The sequence below is a fragment of the Zingiber officinale genome, chromosome 4B (genome assembly GCF_018446385.1).
Source record: "Zingiber officinale cultivar Zhangliang chromosome 4B, Zo_v1.1, whole genome shotgun sequence".
Classification (NCBI taxonomy): domain Eukaryota; kingdom Viridiplantae; phylum Streptophyta; class Magnoliopsida; order Zingiberales; family Zingiberaceae; genus Zingiber; species Zingiber officinale.
Window position 1 is genome coordinate 12,224,917 of NC_055993.1, and position 19,697 is coordinate 12,244,613.

General features: G+C 40.6%; 2 protein-coding genes across 3 annotated transcripts; one reads left to right on the forward strand and one right to left on the reverse strand.

The window, feature by feature from the left end:
* The first annotated feature begins 4,759 nt into the window (after nucleotides 1-4,759).
* Nucleotides 4,760-8,251, forward strand: LOC121974727 (MDIS1-interacting receptor like kinase 1-like). Its single transcript, XM_042525913.1, has 2 exons — nucleotides 4,760-7,614; nucleotides 7,694-8,251. Exons 1-2 carry the CDS (start codon nucleotides 4,893-4,895, stop codon nucleotides 8,104-8,106), a joined length of 3,135 nt encoding a protein of 1,044 aa, XP_042381847.1. The 5' UTR covers nucleotides 4,760-4,892; the 3' UTR covers nucleotides 8,107-8,251.
* Nucleotides 8,252-16,804: 8,553 nt separating this feature from the next.
* LOC121974728 lies at nucleotides 16,805-19,336 on the reverse strand. 2 transcript variants are annotated; one of them, XM_042525914.1, is made up of 3 exons: nucleotides 19,151-19,336; nucleotides 18,820-19,002; nucleotides 16,805-18,037 (listed from the first exon to the last, which is right to left on the reverse strand). In XM_042525914.1, exon 3 carries the CDS (start codon nucleotides 17,646-17,648, stop codon nucleotides 16,974-16,976), a length of 675 nt encoding a protein of 224 aa, XP_042381848.1. In that variant the 5' UTR covers nucleotides 17,649-18,037; nucleotides 18,820-19,002; nucleotides 19,151-19,336; the 3' UTR covers nucleotides 16,805-16,973. The 2 variants fall into 2 exon arrangements, with proteins under 2 accessions (XP_042381848.1, XP_042381849.1); XM_042525915.1 differs by lacking the exon at nucleotides 18,820-19,002.
* Nucleotides 19,337-19,697: the final 361 nt, after the last annotated feature.

Below are 19,697 nucleotides of genomic sequence, written 5' to 3' on the forward strand. Positions count from 1 at the left end.
TATACATATATATGTATAATTATCTTCTCATTATCTATAATCAGGTAAAATTTTTATATTAGAGTTTATGATCTTCACCTTATCACCATTTGTCATCATCAATTAAAAATAATTCTTCAATCTTATTATTTAATCAATCGGTATACAAGTTATCATAGTAATATCAACATGTATATCCATAGTCTAAATCTGATAAATCAACTAAAAAGTGAATCACTTGAGCCAATATCATCAGAGTGTAATATCACATGGATAGGCTAAAAGCCTCCTCAGAGTATAAGACTATCGCATACGTTATCTGACGTACGGGCTATCAACCCTCACCGGTGGAAAACATAATAAATACTGACCGAGGGCTACATCACGCCACCACGCCTCAAGTGTACGGTCAGATACTCTGGACCACGGGTCACCGTGCTACCACAATAATATGTGGGTGGTCCAGTACTCTAATATAAAGTTCTTATACAAAGCTAGGCTCATCGTCTTCACTTTTTAATATTCTTCATTTACCATCTTTATTATTTCACCTTTATGCTTATATTTATCCATTTATCATGATTATTCTCTTTTCATATTGAATGGTCAATCAAGGTAATATTTTCATATCAAGTCTGTTAATTTATCATTATAGGGTCCACAGATAAAAACTACAAGTATCAACAGATAGAATATCAAAAGCATGGAGTATGAAAGGTCAAGCAAGTCAAAAAGACAAGGTATCAACAGAAGAGTAATTCAAAATATTTCTTTAATTTTCAAAAATAACCCTTCCCATATAAATCCCAGTATGATCCCACATGTGAACAAGAAATAATATCAATTATTTACCCTCCAATGATTTTAATATTTTAACCAAATTTTATATTTATAATATCAGTTTAATCCCCATTTTGAAAACAATGATACAACATATACATAATCCAATTTATATATTTATTCATGCACAAGGAAATATACAAGAGTAGATGTATCCACCTTATGTACAACAAAAATCTTTGAGTGTCGGCAGGTCACCGTGCTCCACTCGAGCTCGTATCTACAAAATATAATACAACATAACTCAAATAGTCAAAATACTGTCTAATAAGAACCATGACATGGACATTTAAATTTTTTTATCTACAACTCGAAGTCGAAGGATCATTTTGATCGTGTTTTCTCGTAATTTTCCCCATCCCTAAACTAATTTGGATCAAATATATCTAGCATGTTTTCCCCCAAAATCAGTTTAGGTACCTTCATCCTTTTAACATTATGGAAAGGCTATCAAGACAAAGAAAACAAAATGATATCAGATTCACCCTGAGGAAAAATTGATCACTCTTGTTCGTTGCTGGAAATCAAGAAAAGAAGTCATCACTAAAAATCTAAGAGAGAATGAAAGCAACAAGGGTTTACTATTGTTGGCAGAGAGAGCAGGACAAACCAAAGGGTGCAATAGCTGAAATGTTTAAAGAACAAGGAAGGAGAACCTTTTCCTTTTCTCCGGTGGCCTCAACGAACTGCGACAGAGGCTCCGGTGGCTATGGTGAGCTGGAAAAACAGCAAAAGAAGCAAGAAGGCTACTACCCTTGTCGTTGGGAGTGAACAGCAGCTGTTGCTGCTTGCAGGAGGAGAAATCAGAAGAAAAGGGGTTGTTGTGCTTGAGAAGAAGAACGGGAGAGAAATCTACCGTTCGTCGCCGCTAGAGAAGGAAAAGAAGAAGATGAGAAGGGGTTGCAATCTTCGATGGGGAAGAGAAAAAAAAGAGGGAGAAAAAGGAGGAGGTATGGGGATGTGCACGTGGGTGGCATGGTGGTTGCCATTTTATTATTATTATTTTTTATTTTTTTATTTTATTTTTTCATACTTAACCGAATGAATCCTTGAAATTGGGTAATAACTCATTCCCATGTACCTCCCCTTCAATGAGTCATTACACTATTTTCATCAATCAAAATATTCTCTTATTCCAAAAATACCCTTGACCTAAAACTAAAATTTTCTCCCTTAATATCAAATATTAAAATATATTTATTTATTTTTTCTTTCATATCACTTCTCTCTCTCTATTCTCTCTCATCATATTTTCACACTTTCTCTCTCCTTAATCTCTCATATCACACTCTCTTTCCTCTTTTTTTCTCATTACACTTTATCTCTCATCATACTTTCTCTCTCCTCAATCTCTTCCATCGCACTCTCTTCCTTCTTTTTTTCTCATTATACTTTCTCTCTCATCATATTTCTCTCTCCTCAATCTCTCCCATCACACTCTCTTTTCTCTTTTTTTCTCATCACACTTTCGCTCTCATTATACTTTCTCTCTCCTCAATCTCTCTTGTCACACTCCCTCATTTTTTTTCCTCAACACACTTTCTCTCTCATCATATTTTCTCCTTCATCATACTTTCTCTCTCTTCAATCTCTTCCATCACACTCATTGTTCTCTTTTTTTCTCATCACACTTTCTCTCTCATCATACTTTATCTCTCACCATACTTTCTCTCTCCTCAATCTCTCTCATCACACTCTCTCCTCTCATTTTTTCTCATTATATTTTCTCTCTCTTCATCCTCTCCCATCATACTTTCTCTCACATCATATTTACTCTCTTATCATGCTCTCTCCTGTCACACTCTTTTTTCTCATTTTCTCTCATCACACTTTCTCTCTTTTAATTCTTTCTCATCACACTTTCTCTCTCATCATATTTTCTCTCTCATCATTCTCTTTTATCATATTTTTATCTCACGCGGTCCCTGTGCAACTCACCCCACCTGCCACATGCTCACTCAGGATGCTGTGATTTACCTCCCTCGTGATGACCTTGGGTCGGGTGCGGCGGGGGCGCTGGGGGCGAGCGATTTCGCCTTTTGCCACATATTTTTATCTCACATCTAATTTTTTCTCTTATTTTCCTTTAAGGGTAAAAAAGAAAATTTTGATTTATTTCGATAGAAAATATGCAACTAACCAAACATTACTTTTAAGAGTGATATTCATGCTCATACTCATTCTCATTCCACAATACAATGATTTCCATTCCGATTCCTATTCCTAGGAAAGAACCAAACACCCCCTAAATTCATTCATTTAATAAATTATACTTGAAAATGTGTAATCCAATTGGAGAAAAGCAGCAAATGCACTATACTACAAAATAAAAAAAATATAGCTAAAATTAATCACAAACAATGACAAGCTAGGACAAATTCATAGGAGGACTAAGCTAGCGACCACAGTCTCATAGCTAACCAAGCTGGCAATTGGATAAGCTACCGGCTATGTGTTGGCAGCCGACCACGCTGCTAGTCATGGCCAAGCTGCCAGCCACGGCCAATAGGTGGCTACCGCCCAAGCGACGACCAGCCAAGCAACCGAGACCAGCTAGTGGCTGGCCAAGCCGTCGCTAGTGTTCTAGCAGCTAGCCACACGACCAATAGCTGCCGGGAGCCCAACCTATAGCCGGTCAAGCCACTGGCTGCGTGCTGACATCCAGCAAAGTCGTGAGCTGCATGCTAGTGGCCGGCAAAGCCATGAGTCGTATGTTGGCGGCTGACATAGCTACTAGCCGCTGTCGGCGTTGGGAAGAGGGAGAGACGACGGGGCGGAGAGCACTTACAGGGGAACCGTTAGAGTCGTAGGAGATCAGGGAAGAAGAGATGTCGCGCGTAAGAAAAATTAGGACCATGTCCTAGATTTTTACTCAAAATTACCGACGGAATGTGTTTTCATCTGTATTTAGTTGAAGATTTCCGACGGAAACACAAATTCTATCAGTAATCACGCTATATTTATCGACAGAATTACATTTTCGTCGGTGGTTCTTCTTTGATCTTCCCGACAGAATTGGTTCTGTAGAGGGTTTCCAGCAGAATTTTTATTCTATCAAAAACCCTATGGAATTAGGGTTACGGGTCTTGGCTTCCCGAAGGAAACTCTAATCCATCAGTGGTTCCTAAAAGAATTTTATTCCGTCAGTACTTCCCGACGAATATTATTTTCCATTGATAATTCCTTATGGAATATAATTCTGTCGGAAATTCCATTACTAAATTATTTTTATAGTGTTTCGTAATTAAGTTGATTCATGCTAAAACTCAACCGTCAATACTTGATGCAGTTTCTTTTATGAGATCATCTACTGAACATACAAGTAAAATGACTTACACGTTCCTTGTACCATCTTTTTGCGTCAGCCTTGCATTAGTAGGTTCTAAGTAAAAAGGATGGAGCCGAATAATAATATAGTTATGGTTGGCTTTAGACACATTCTCCCCATGTTTCATGTCGGGCATTGTTCTCTATTAGTCCAAAGCTTGAACCCATTAACTATAACTTCACAGCTGTCGCAAAACCCAAGATCTCACGAGCCATTTTTCCTTTTTTTTTTTTCCTTTAAATAATGTCCACTTGACCATTATATTTTTATCCCCTAATATGGTTTCATATTTGCTTTAACTTTTCTCATTGAAATGTTTTCCTTTTTTTTCAAGTGCCCTTTGATTTCTCTGAATAAAATTTCAGGAGAAAGGAACTATCTCTCATTCTAAATTTGGACAAGGAGATGATTAATCTCATTGATATTAATGTTGAGCCAAGTTTATTTTTTCTTTTAATCTTTTCTTTTCTCCTATAGTAAACACGTAAGAGGATTTCCATCCCTCCCTCTCCTATCTTCTTCCTCTCTCTCATCTTACACTCCTCCCCTTGGGAAGAAAATTGAAAGGGGCTTTGGATCTTACAGAAATGATACGGGTTAAAATTCCGAATTAATAAACAAGTTAAACCACAATAATCCATCTTTTCTCCACTACTACTACTACTTCTTCTTCCTCCTCAATCAGTGGCATGCAAACGGAGTAGAGGATGAAGTAGGGCTAGAGATAGGGAGGAAGAAAGCAAAGATGAAGCCAATTGCTCATCATTTCTCCCACTCCTTCTTCTTCTTCTTCTTCTTCGCCTTCAACATCTGTTGCTGGTGCGCTACAACTTCCAGCGCAGCAGGCACTATAGACGACGAGATCGCCGCTTTGCTCGCTATCAAATCCGGCCTTGTCGATCCCCTCCACTCCCTCAGCGACTGGATCCCTCCGGAGAACCTGGAAGATGACTTCTTCCACTGCAATTGGACCGGCGTCGAATGCAACTCCCTGGGCTTTGTTTCCGCCCTCAACCTCTCGCGCCTCAACCTTAGCGGCGTCATCGCCGACGACCTCCGCCGCCTCAGCAGCCTCACCACACTCAACCTCTGCTGCAACTCCTTCTCCTCCTCGCTTTCCGTCTCTCTATCCGGCCTCTCCTCCCTCCGCGAGTTCGACGTCAGCGCCAACGCCTTCGTCGGCGAGTTCCCCAACGGCCTAGGATCGTCGCCGGGGCTCACGATCCTGAACGCGTCGAGCAACAACTTCGTCGGATCACTACCAAAAGATCTATCCAACGCGACAGCTCTCGAGGTGTTAGATTTTCGAGGAAGCTTCTTCGAGGGGTCGATCCCGACGGCCTACAGGAGCCTACGAAAGCTGAAATTTTTAGGCCTTTCCGGCAACAATCTTACCGGAAAAATCCCAGCGGAGCTCAGCGAACTCACCTCGCTGGAGAAGCTCATAATAGGGTACAATGAGCTGGAGGGAAGCATCCCCGCCGAGTTCGGGAACCTCTCGAATCTTCAATACCTCGACTTGGCAGTCGGGAATCTCAACGACGGGATTCCGCCGGAATTGGGAAAGCTCAAGCAGCTGACTACTCTGTTTTTGTACAAGAACAATTTGGACGGAGAGATTCCCAAGGAAATTGGGAATATCTCGGCACTCATGTTGCTCGACCTCTCTGACAACTTGATTTCCGGCGGGATTCCGCCGGAGTTATCGATGTTGGAGAATTTGGAGCTGCTAAACCTGATGTGCAACAGGCTCACTGGCACGGTGCCTGCCGGCATTGGGGTCTTGCCTAAATTGTTAGTGCTCGAGCTGTGGAACAACTCGCTCACCGGCGCTCTCCCACCGAATCTGGGACGCAGCTCGCAGCTGACGTGGCTCGACGTGTCGTCGAACTCACTTTCCGGTGAGATCCCCGGAAGCCTATGCGACGGCGGCAGCCTCGCCAAGCTTATCCTCTTCAACAACGCCTTCTCCGGCGGGATTCCAACGGGACTGACGACGTGCACCACGTTGGTCCGGGTGAGGATGCAGAGCAACCGGCTCAACGGTTCGATCCCCGTTGGGCTAGGGAAACTGCCGATGCTGGAGAGGTTGGAGTTGGCCGGAAACGAGCTCGACGACGAGATTCCCGGCGACATCGCCCTCTCGACGTCGCTCTCCTTCATCGACCTCTCCCACAACGGCTTCCGGTTGGGCCTCCCTTCCAACATCTTCTCCATCCCCACGCTGCAGAGCTTCATGGCATCTGATAACCGGATCTCCGGCGAGATTCCGGACCAGTTCCAAGACTGCCCCACGATGGCGGTTCTCGATCTGTCGAATAACCGCCTTGAAGGAGGTATCCCGGCGAGCCTTGCCGCGTGCCAGAAGCTGGTCAGTCTCGACCTCCATGGCAATTTGCTCGCCGGCGAGATCCCTGTCGCGATAGCAATGATGCCGGCACTCGCCACCGTTGACTTCTCTAATAACCTGCTAACAGGACCGATACCGGAGAACTTTGGGAGCTCGCCGGCGCTTGAGACCTTGAATTTGTCGCACAACAATCTCTCTGGCCCTCTCCCCGCAAATGGCATACTGAGGACCATAAACCCTGACGAGCTCGCTGGGAATTCGGGACTTTGTGGCGGAGTGCTGCCTCCGTGCAGCTCGGGAGACGGGGAGGCTTGGTCGGGGAGTCGAAAGAGTGCTCGATTGAAGCACATCGTCGCCGGATGGATGACAGGCATCGCGGTGGTGCTCGCCTTCTGCATCATTCTCTTGGGCGCTCAGTATCTTTACAAGAAATGGTATGCCAGCAACGGCAGCTGCTGCGAGGAACGCTTTGACGAAGAGACTGGCGGCGCATGGCCGTGGCGGCTGACGGCGTTTCAGCGGCTCTACTTCACGAGCGGAGAAATCATCGCCTGTGTCAAGGAGGCGAACGTCATCGGAATGGGTGCCACTGGGATCGTCTACAAGGCCGAGCTCCCCCGGCCTCCGCACACGGTGGTGGCCGTCAAGAAGCTCTGGCGGGCTGGCGGCTCTCCCGACAACGCCGCAGTAGGTGGCGGTAGCTCGAGCCTCGCCGCCGAAATGGCCGGAGAAGTCAACGTACTAGGCAAGCTCCGGCACCGCAACATCGTACGATTGCTCGGTTACATGCACAACGACGTCGACACAATGATCCTATACGAGTACATGCCCAACGGCAGCCTGTGGGAGGCGTTGCACGGGCCGCAGCAGGGCGGCGGCGGCGTACTCGCTGACTGGGTGGTGCGGTACAACGTGGCTGCCGGTGTCGCACAGGCACTCGCCTACCTCCACCACGACTTCAACCCTCCCATAATTCACAGAGACATTAAGTCGAACAACATCTTGCTCGACGCCAACCTCGACGCCCGAATCGCCGACTTCGGCCTCGCGAGGATGATGTCGAGGACCAATGAATCCGTGACGATGGTCGCCGGGTCGTACGGCTACATCGCTCCAGGTACATGATCAAAATCTCTCGTTTAATTTGCTCTGTTTCTGGTTAAAAGAAGGATTCATCATGCTCTATCCTGAAACAGAGTATGGCTACACGCTGAAGGTGGATCAGAAGAGCGACATCTACAGCTTCGGGGTGGTGCTGATGGAGCTGGCGACCGGGAAAAAGCCCATCGAGGCGGAGTTCGGCGAAGGGCAGGAGATCGTGGGGTGGGTTCGGGACAAGCTGAGAAGCAACCAGGTGGAAGAGGTGCTGGACGGGAGCGTGGGCGGGCGGTGCAAGCATGTGCAGGAGGAGATGGTGTTGGTGCTGCGGATCGCGGTGCTGTGCACGGCGAAGCTGCCCAAGGACCGGCCGTCGATCAGGGACGTGCTCACGATGCTCGGCGAGGCGAAGCCGCGGAGGAAGAGCAGCAGTGCCGGGGCAGCGGAAAGCAACGTGATGGACAAGGACAAGCCTGTGTTCACTACCTCACCGGATTCCGGCTACTTGTGAACAGGGGCGTTGCATGGCTCCTCATTCCTTGAATTCATTTTTTGTTTGTTTGTATGTAGCTTAATTTCAAATGCATGAGATCAATCGTGTTATTGTAAACCTTCATTCTTCCCTACAAAATTTCTTCTAACTTCTTTGTTTGTAAGAGGATCCTTTGATGCGTGAAAATTGTTTTCAGGAAAATCAAAGGAAACAATAAAAAAATCAACTACAAGTTCTTCGATGTTTCAGGCCTTGGCCAAGAAAGTTAAGAGCCTAGTTGCTGAAGTAGGTGAGCAAATTGCTATAGCCCCAGTTAAACACACCAAGGTTCCTATGATCGTTGTTCTACTGTACTGACAGCTTACCTCAAATCTTTCAAGCCTATAAGATCATTCAAAGATCAAGGTGTTGAGATCTGTTATATTAGGGATCGTAATTTGAGATACCTGAGGCAAACTGCGATTATGAAGATGAAGCCAGTGGTTAGGATAGGCATGGCAGAAGCAATATTTGGAGAAGCTTTTGTAATTCCTTCCAATAGCAGAACTTGGTATAAGGTTACCGTGATGAGTAGCAGAAAAAACTATTTATGGACTGGTTTTGTTCTTTGCTCAAATCTAATTTATGACACAAATATCACTTGCCCTCGCAAGGAACGAAGAAAGAACTTAGACATGGGACTTAAACTCGGTTGGCCATTTCATTCTGCAGTCATGCATGCAGCAATCAACAATGAACACAGCAGGTCAATTCTATGTTTTTGTACCAAAATATAAAGAAATAGTTTGACTGCAGTACCTACCTTTCAAGCAAGACAGCAGCCGAAAGGAGAATGACGGCGGTGGTCAAGCTTCCAAAGGCGGCAAGTAACAAGGGGCTAATCCCGGCCGCAAAGACGCCACTCAAGGACACCACGTAGACTCCATAAACGATTTGGAGCAAAAAGTTGCTGGAGATAATGAGGATTTACTCCAGGGTACCACGGTCTAACGCTTGATGAGCTAGATATCTGTGGGTAGCGCTGAAAATAATTGATTAAATCGAGAAAATTACTTGGGATGGTCTATCCAAAACGGCCAACGTGGATGATATAGTATCTTATGAGCGGATCAGCGGTGACATGATAATCAAAATTAATGTGAGATGGTAGTAGAGTTAAGATGAGATGGTAACCAGAGCGTCACTTCTATTAAGGCTTAGTTTCTCAATCAGTGTTAAGGTTTTCGGTATAAGGATGGCCTATCAATGAGTCTGTCGGACTTAAAAGATCTAGTGTTCCACTTGTAAATAACTGGTTGGTACAAAGGCAAATCGGGCTTATCTAAGTTTAGTATTCGTTAAGTCTCTTAATATATGGTCGGACATATGAGATATAGCTCCCCACTGCTACAACATATTCTCTCAGTATATTGATAGTCTGTTGATACCCCAATGTTATTTTGATGTGATCAAACAAGTTAGGTTAGGTCCTGTTATGTTTAACCTGGTGTCTAAGTGTACAGGAACTTAAGAGCACAGAACGTCAAGCAAAAGATGTAGTTAGCGAGAAGGACGACACGGGAGAGAGCTGACGGGCTCGATGCGTTTGAGGGACGAGATGCTGCGGAAGAGTACGCGGACGAACGAGAAGGAGGCGCGCGATGTTTCCGAGGGACGAGAAGCTGGAGCGGAAGCTTGTTCGAGGAGATCAAGGTCGGAAGTTGGGTTCGGGTGAGCCTATTCCGGATTGCCGGAATCACCCAAGCGAGTGGAGTCGGAGCGGAAGACCCGGATCAAAGCAAATGGAGCTGAAGCTAGAGGCCCGGAGAGAAAGTCAACAAAATGTTGACTTTCCCCTTTGGGGCGCCCAGAACCATTCCGGCGCCCGGAGCAGTCCGAGCACCTGGAACCCTTCGAGCTCATGGAATCCAAGTTTTATCAAGATCAACGTGGACTTTGACCGACGCGTTGGGGATAGAGTTCTATCCCACTCCAGGCACCTGAAACCCTTTCATGCACCCTGAGCAAGGCTATATAAGTAGTCTTGCTCCCAAAACTTTACAACAACTAGAAAGATCAATACAACATTTGTACGCACTTCATTTTCTGTTTAGCTTTCTGTTTCTGAGCGTTCACTGCTGTAAAGAGACTTCTCCGCCTGAAGGAGAATTGTTAGTGCACTTTTTCGTCTTGGATTAACAACCTCCCCGATTGTAACCAAGTAAATTCGCTGAGTCTCTGTTTTTTAGTTTCTTAATTATTTTTATATGCAAGTGTTCTTTTAATCAAGTTATTTATCCAAGAAAGGTTGCTTTGTTTGATTTGTGCAGGGGCTATTCACCCCCTCTAGCCGGTCGCCAAGGGTCCTAACAAGTGGTATCAAAGCCAGGACGCTTCAGGAGAACTAACCGCTGATCAAAGCACCGTATCGATGGCCAGACCGAGCATATACCCATCGAAGTTCGAGGGGGAGTTCGCGAGCTGGAAAAAGAGAATGCAGGTATTCTTTAAAATCGATTTTGAATTGCTTTTAATAATGAAGTTTAGTTTTATAGCACCCGAAGGTAAGGAAGAATACCAATGGACGAAGAATGAGCAGACCGACTACATGGCAAACAACAAAACAGAGTTCAATCTGCTGAGCGTTCTACCGTCACAAGAAATCAACCGGATCGACACCTACAACTCAGCAAAGGGGCTTTGAGAGAAGTTCCTTGAGCTACATGAAGGGACGTCCGAAGCCAAGCTCGCGAGACGGGACTTACTTCGCAACCAGCTCACCAACTTTGATTCGAAGAAGACGAAACCATTGCACACCTTCAATCGAGGATTAAGGAGCTCATCACCGAACTTTCGAATCTCGGAGAAAAGGTAAGCAACCAAGATTTGTTAAGGTACCCTCTTAATGCATTCCCTAGAAATACGAAATGGGCATCATTAGTAGATGCCTACTATATCTCTAAGGATTTAGAATATGTTACTTTAGAAGAGTTATTTTCAACTTTTAAAGTCCATGAATCGAGATGTGTAGATTCAAAGAAGGAGCCGAAGCACAATATTGCCCTCAAGGCAAAGATGGATGAACTAGATTCAGAATCTTCTTTCGACGACGAGGAAACGACGATGAAGGTAAACCAATTTAAAAAGTTATTTAAATCTAGAAAATCTAACCATTTGCAGGATAGAAAGAGAAGGAAAATCAGATGCTACCACTGCAATGAAAAAGGACATATTAAAGACAACTACCATAAATTGAAGAACAAAGACAAAGGCAAGAACAAAAAGCTCATCCAAACGAACAAGCACAAAAACCTGAAGGCGACGTGGGACGAAATGTCGTCCGAATCAGAGATTGAGGCTTTCTCCGGACTTGCGTTAATGTCAAGCTATCAAGACGATGAAAAAGAAGCAAGCTCATTCGAAATGAGTATCGAGAGCATCGATGAAGGGGGACCGACATCAGAATAAAATAACACTTCAAGGGGAGCTACAGATAACGGGATCGACAAGGTAAGTTAAGTACGATCTCTTCCGTCTGATAAATCATTTAAGTTTATAAAATATTTATCAAAGAATTATTATAAGTTGGGGAAAAAAATTAAAGAGTTAAAATTAATTCTAGCAAAATCTTGTCCATTAGAAGAATTTGATAAAATAAAATTGAAAAATGATAATTTACAAAATGAAATAAAGAACTTGAAAAATCATGCATGCTTGAATGTTAGAACTCAAAATTATAATAGACTAAGCTGATATATTAGATTTCATAATGGACAAATTAGAAAAATTTTAAAGAAATTTGTTCCTAAAAAATTCTTAATTAATCAAGTTGACTGGAACCTATATTGAGTTTCAAAGTCTTGTCTAACTTGAACTTTAATTAGACTTAGTGCTTTCAGCGAGAAAATTAAATGTTTAAATTTCCTTAAGAGGTTTTGTCTAGAAAGTGATTATTGCTCTAATAACCAAGAAGGTCTAGTACCTCCCCACAGCTTGAAAGTCAATTAATGAAATAAAATGTTTAATTGACTAACTTATAAAGCATTTAATTATAATTAAATAATACTTTAAATAGTTACACAATTTTTTTTTAAACTTAGAATTTTAAGGGGACTTAAAGATTTTTTTTACTTTACCAAAATTATTTCTACAAAATTAGTTTTTGCAAACTTAGGAAATTATTGATGTTTTTTGGTGACATCAAAAATATTTTTTACTTAGAATTTTTTTAAAAAAAATTATCGCAATTTTTTTTAATGCTATCAAAATTATTTTTCAAAATTTTCAAAAAACTTGATAAGTTTTTCAAAATGTTGAAAATCATTTTTTTAACTAAAAACTTTACTATTTTTTGAAAAAGTTACCCTTAGATTTTTTTTTTTTGTACCTCATTTTTTTTGTGATCAAAGGGGGAAGAAGAGAATATTAGGTCTAGGGGGAGGTAGTTTAACCCTTTTAAATTTTTTTGCACTTTAATTGCAAATTTATTTCTTTTACTTTATGTTAGTTTACTCTAATTTAACTTGGGTTGCTCACAACAAAAAGGGGGGGATTGTTGGTTCCTTAAGGTTGTTTTAATGTGATCAAACAAGTTAGGTTAGGTTGTGTTGTATTTAACCTTGTGTCTAAGTGTACAAGAACTTAGGAGCACAGGGCGTCGAGCAAAAGATGCAGTTAGCGAGAAGGACGACATGGGAGAGAGCCGACGAGCTCGGTGCGTCTGAGGGACGAGGTGCTGTGGAAGAGTACGCGAGCGGACGAGAAGGAGGCGCGCGGTGTTTCCGAGGGACGAGAAGCCGGAGCGGAAGCTTGCTCGAGGAGAATGTCGGAAGTTGGGTTTGGGTGAGCCCTATTTTGGATGGTCGAAATCACCCAAACGAGCGAACCCGGAGCGGAAGACCCAGATCGAAGCAAGTGGAGCCGAAGCTGGAGGCCCGGAGAGAAAGTCAACAAAATGTTGACTTCCCCCTTCGGGCAGCTCGGAACCCAAGTTTTATCAAGATCGACGTGGACTTTGATCGACGCATCGGGGATAGAGTTCTATCCCACTCCATGCGCCTAAAATCCTTCCAGGCGCCCCGAGCAAGGCTATATAAGTATCCTTGCTCCCAAAGCTTTACAACAACTAGAAAGGTCAATACAGCACTTGTTCACACTTTATTTTCTATTTAGCTTTCTGTTTTCTGAGCGTTCACTATTGTAAAGAGGTTTCTCCGCCTGAAAGAGAATTGTTAGTGCGTTTTTTCTTCTTGGATTAACAACCTCCCCGGTTGTATCCAAGTAAATCCGTTGAGTCTCTGTCTTTTAGTTTCTTAATTATTTTTATATGCTAGTTTTCTTTTAATCAAGTTATTTGTCCGAGAAAGGTTGTTTTGTTTGATTTGTATAGGGGCTATTCACCCCACCTCTAGCCGGCCCCCAAGGGTCCTAACATAGTCAACCTAATAACCGGCCGAACCTATGGGTCTCATTTCACTCCTCATGTGCCAGTCCTCCTTTGTACGATCGGTCATTCATGAATCTAGTTGGGTTTACAGGGCTCAGCGTCCTTATCTCCTACACAAGCAAGTCCATTACAACACCGATCAAAATAAACTCGTTCAGTCTTAATGCACCAATCGAGCATACAGGGCCCAACTCTTCACTTCTACAATATTACTTTCAGCATACAAACTTGGTCTTATGATAGTACCTTCAATATAAAGTTGACCGGCCCCATGGTCACTCGGACTTATGAAGCAAAGTTTCCTGCTCTTCGAGAGCCAGTCTCCCTTTATATGACCGGTCGGTCATAGAATTGGTCGAACCAATAAAACTTAGCTCCCCATTGCTTTAACGACAGATCCTCAACACCAGGGTGTAGGGTATATAGCTGATCATCCTTATGGTCGGTCGGATTTATAGGATCTTGCTCCTCATTCTTCAAGGATTTAAATCTCCCAATACATATAGCTGGCCGGTCGAATTTCTTCCAGGAGATAACAGTGTCAGAGAATCACAATAACTCGTCAGAGAGTAACATCTATTTGTCAGAGAATATTTTTTTGTTACAGTATATGCATTCAATGAAGCCTTCTTCAAAGGTATAAGTTATAAAAGACGGTTCAGATATGAGTAACGAATGATTCCTTAGAGAATGATTATCACTTGACAACTTTTGATACCGAACATTTTCTGTCACTTGATTATTGCGGAAATTATGAAAGATGGTATAAAAGGGGTCCTCTAACATATACTTTTCATCTTCTTCTCCACTTTTTGCTCAGCCACTATACTGATTTGAGTGTCGGAGTGCCTGCGCCAGAGATCTCTTCCCTGATTCTCACTTTAACGTTTAGCGATCTCTCTTTTTCGTGTGTGCAGAGAAGGAGGTAGCGGAAGTCCTTTTTGTTCTAGCTCGCAGACTTTCTTTCAGGTCGGAGTCTTCTTCCAATCAACAACAGTGTTATCTGCCCAACATACTATTTATGTAGCTTTCATACAAGATTAATAAAGAAAAATACTTTATAATATATTATAGTTGGGATTTAAATCTTAAATATTTGATTAACCACTAGAGTGTCAGATCACTGTACCATTATCTCACTAAAAGAAAATCATAATGAGTGAATGGGTATTTATTAAATTTATCATAAGAGTCAAGTGTTCAACCTAAATAGGTTTATCAATTTGGATAAATACATAATACTTTTTCTAATTGATTTTATTAATACGAAAATATTCCTAACATTCTTATTTGCTTTTAATTTTTCTCATAGAAAATTACAATACATTACAGAGAAAATCAAGGGTAATTCATTAAAATATTTTTAATATTTCAATCATATCCTAATTATATCCCTAAAAAATTTTAGGGGCTAAATGTCTCCCTTATCTTTTTAAATGTATCTCAAATATATTATTCCTAATAATTTCATCATTATAATTAATGAAATGAGCTTGTACTTCTCACTGAGTTGACAACCCCAATTAAAAGCTCAATTCAATTTTTTCTTTGTGGTAAAAGGTGAAACGCTTATCCCCAATATTTTCGTCGTACCTGACCCAAGGTCATCACAAGAGAAGTAAATCGTAGCATCCAAACGAGCATATGATGGACAGAGTGTAATATGAGGATAAAAAATTTATCAATTCAATTCCTTCGTGGTCATTCGCTTCGTTGTTCCATTATAATATAGTTTCAATCTAAAAAATCCAATTCTCCAAGATAATCTATAAATAAAAAATAAATACATAAAATTAAATTTTATGAGTGACATTTACCAAGTAATTAAACTATAAATATATAACTAAAGTACTAAAAATATAAAAAAATACCATAGTCGGCGGTGAATTCCAAAAATATTTACTTAGTCTAGTAATCACAACTGAATATAAAAATATATTTTTAGTGTTTAATATAACAATAAAAAAATACTAAATTGACTTTTCAGAAATAAATAACAAATAATTTACACCTTTACATTGTAAAAGGTTAGGAATTAGAATCTTAATTAAAGTGAATTCAATTCCCTCACATTTAATAATTAAATTATTCGTTATTTGATAAAAGTTTTCTAACTTATAAAATTGAATAAAAAAAACAACTCTCAATCTCCAGATGAGCACAAAAAAATTCAAGATTCATATCAAAAAGAAAATAAAGATGAGCACAAACAGATTTATGTGATTCGATAAAAATACTCGGCTGCCGACGCTAAGAAAATTCTCTATTATCAGAATTAAAAAGTTCAATAAATTTTTCAAATTGTTTACTCCAACCCTGGGAATCGACATAAAAATAAATAGTTCACTTACCGTGGTGGAATGATGTCATTACAACTTTGTCATCACATAGAGCCGTTAATTTGAATTGGACCCATTAAATTAGTCCATCCTATTAAATAATTTAAATGAGTTATGTTAAAATTTTATTAACCCAAATTCATTGCGGGCCGACTCGCCTAGGCTCACGACGGACTTAGATTGATCCGTGGATTGAGAAACATATATAAGATAAGTTTTATGTCAATTTATTATCTTTCTTTTATTATAATTTTAAAATAAAAATAGTATTATTTTCATCTCACGTAAGTCTTCATTTGTATTATTTTTTTAAAATATATATTTATGGATATATTTGATTGATAAAATCTTTTCGAAATAAAATGATGAAGATATGAAATATTTTTTTATTTTTTTAAAGAAATTGATGAGTCCATCGGTTAACCTGTCAAACTCATAATTCATTTTGAATTGGACTAAGTTGATAGACCGACCCATCTTACCCTATCCATGAGCCAATCTGTCCCATCATGAATTAACCCATCTGACAACTTTACCAGCACAGCTCACGACCAAAGAAAAGTCAGACGACTCGCAGAGAAATCAAGAAGAAGGTATTTGGTAATTAAAACTCACATAGATAGCTTACGTATAAAGATTAAACTTTTAATTAGAGTTGCAGACTCACGAGAGAAAGACACGCTCATTATGTTAATTATAAATGACAGAATTAACAGAAAAGATATATTTAAAACACATTTAAAAAGATAAAGGACACAATTAACCTTTAAAATTTTTTAGGGATATAATTAAGACACGGTTGAAGACTAAAGATATTTCAATAAATTATTATCTCGCATATAAGGTCCGAAAAAAACTTTTAAAAACTACGACATAATATTTTATTAATGTCAAAACATTCCTAACGTTTGTGCTTGCTATTAGATTCTCCCACCTAAAACTGCAATATCAATTTTAGATAATTATAGCTGCATGAAACTTAAAAATCATAGTCAAACATGTTACAAGTTTACAATAGCACAAACGGTTTGCAAGACATTACCACCGAGTGGAAGGTGAATGTATGTTAAACAAAGAAAGATACTTGTAATAGCTATTTACAAGCTTATCACTGTAAAATGCTATATCTTCCTGTAAATTTCAACCTTTTTACCATTGTTGCAGCCAGCCAGCATTTTATTAATAAGAAAAGTTGTTGCGCCCGGCCCAGAAAATTGAGCACCATTTGGATCTTCTACAATTTGCAGTGATGAAACAGCTTCAGCTGCCAAGAGACCTACGGAGACGTCGGCTCCTTGACTTGTTCCTTCGTGAGCTAGTGATTGACGGTCTTCCACATAAGTTTGTGGTGGCCATACAGATCGATTCCCCGACCTGTTACACTTCCACACAGGCTCGCACGGAATGCTTACCTGATTCAGATAGTCAAAACAATGTTTTGTGGAGGTCTGATAACCCATGAGAAGATCAATATTGCCTGAATAATTCCAACTGTTGTTTTGACAAGCATTGTCCACTGCAAAGGGGCAGGGTTCATCCGTGTCTTCACAGAGAACATGAAGGGCAACTGCTTCAGCAATTGAGGCACCCTCTTCATCAAGTCTTCGTTGTTCTTCTAGTTTCTTCTGTTTCTTCTTCTCTAACTCAGAACGTATGGCAGCGGATGCTGCAAGTGCTTTCTCCAAACGTCTCTTTTTCTTCTCAGCCTGCTTCAGACGATCTAACTCGCCCTTCGCCTGCTTCTTTTTTCCTTTCTTTGGAACAGAGCTTGGCTGACCACATCTTACTTTCTCCATATCTTATTATCCCACTGATATATGGAACTCTACCTATCCTTTCAAAATGACTAATATGACAAAAGCTGGATTGCTGAATCCAACAACAAACCTAATAACTGCTAAATTTACTCAAAGTTAATTAGTCAATCAACTGAAACTGTACTACACGCATTCAGGTCTGAAGGAGTATCTGATTTTGCGAAAGATGCAATCCCAAAAGGAGATAACAGGAGAAAGAAGGAGAGAGAAGTGGTGGGTTCTAAGTAACGCATTTCTGGTAGTTCTTTTCCCAGACTTCTCAGAACATGGAAAAAAACCCATATCACAAACACCAGAAGGACAAATTATGCACCAACCACAGCAGCGTTATAAGAAGGATCGAAATTATCTACTCTACTGCTCATAACCTTGCAGCATAAAAGAAAAACAGACACCCATCAGAATCTCAACAAATTACAATGCATAATACAAGAGGAATCACAACTAAGTAATCAGAAGAGACATACAAGTAAAATAGTTAAGGTTCTATGCTGCAATAGACTAGCATTACAAGTCAAGGTCATAATAACTCAAAATTCTGGATGTTTGATGGGATAAATAAATTGTGTATCAATTGTCTAGGCGTGTACAAGCCTAGAAAAATGCAAGATCGATGCAACCCATGCCCCTCTTTAAGTTCTGGCCAGAAACAGATTTGTTCAACATAAGCAGTTAGACCACCACTTCATTAAGCGCACAAACAGAAAACTAACCCCTTGTTGTATCAAACATGCATATGCATTACTTCTCATACTTCTATCAACCAATGTGGAATTCACGACATATAGGAGTCTGGATACTTGAAGCAGAATATTGAGAAGGTTGATTCAAATCCATTAGACTTGAACATGAGGTAGATTCAAATCCTCAAGCGCATGAACAATCTCTTTGCTAATTGAGAAAGTTAATTCAAATCCCCTAGTAATATATATCTATTTAACATGAGGTAAATCACAAAAGTATGCCTTTGCTAATTGATCTGGAAATTCAACCTTAGTCAGGTCAATGGGTGTTTACTGTGATTTGATTATCAAAAAGATACCTTTGCGTGGTATCCATGTGGAAAATAAAAAATTCCCATAAGGGAATAGGAAATAGGAGCTTCACACAACCTCAGAAGAGTTTATTTCCAGATAGAGAAGCACCATACCTTCATAAAACCGACCAACAAAATTCCAGATCAAAAATACCCATAACGTGGGAGGATCCAGCCCATACTTCTGTTATCTTCACCACGGGAGAACATCAAAAAAATCCAGATCTAACACTTCAAGTGCCGTCATAAATCCCCGCCAATCACCTTAAATTTACCCAAACACAGTGCACCGAAACCCTAATCCCAAATCACAGATTAGTCCACAACTACACTTCGGGAATCAATTACGAAAATGAAATCAACACTACAGAGTCAAGATTCATCGACGAAATCCTTTAAAAAACACCGGAAAAAATCGATTAAAGGCCGAGAAAAGAGGCTATACCTGACTTGATTGTGCAAGAAAAAAAAAGGCAATCCTTCACATCGCGAAGAAGCACATCTCGATCCTGGTCGATAGAGAAGCTCTGCGCTGGGAATTCAGATCTGAGATGGACCTCGAGAGTCGAGAGTGAGGCGATGAGGATTTGATTGCGATTAGAATCTGATTACATGTAAAAGAAACAAGGAATCGACGAGGAAAGCACAATAAGGGCGTTTACGTCATTTCAAGTGGGCATTATGAGCCGCATATTCGATATTACTTTACATCCAAACCGCTCATCGGATCCGATCGGCACAGTAAAGAACGGCGGATATATTTTCCCACGAATAAACTTGGAATTCAATAAAACATATAGCTCGCATTAAAATTTATCGTGGAGTAGCACTTCAAAGCAATCCTCACTTGTTTTTACTTATGGTTAAGTTACACTAGCTATCTTGATGATTTAGTTTATGTATTTTTTTATTTGATAATTAATTTACTTTAAGTGTGCAAGGTTTATTATAATATTGTAAAATTTGAAGAAATCAAATTGTTATGAAACGGA

Excerpts from the sequence above, each read along its gene's own strand:
- LOC121974728 (XM_042525915.1), bottom strand. The coding sequence starts at position 17,648 with ATGGAGAAAGTAAGATGTGGTCAGCCAAGCTCTGTTCCAAAGAAAGGA.
- LOC121974727 (XM_042525913.1), top strand. The coding sequence starts at position 4,893 with ATGAAGCCAATTGCTCATCATTTCTCCCACTCCTTCTTCTTCTTCTTC. Across the intron at positions 7,615-7,693 it reads GTACGGCTACATCGCTCCAG|AGTATGGCTACACGCTGAAG; the intron begins GTACATGATCAA and ends ATCCTGAAACAG.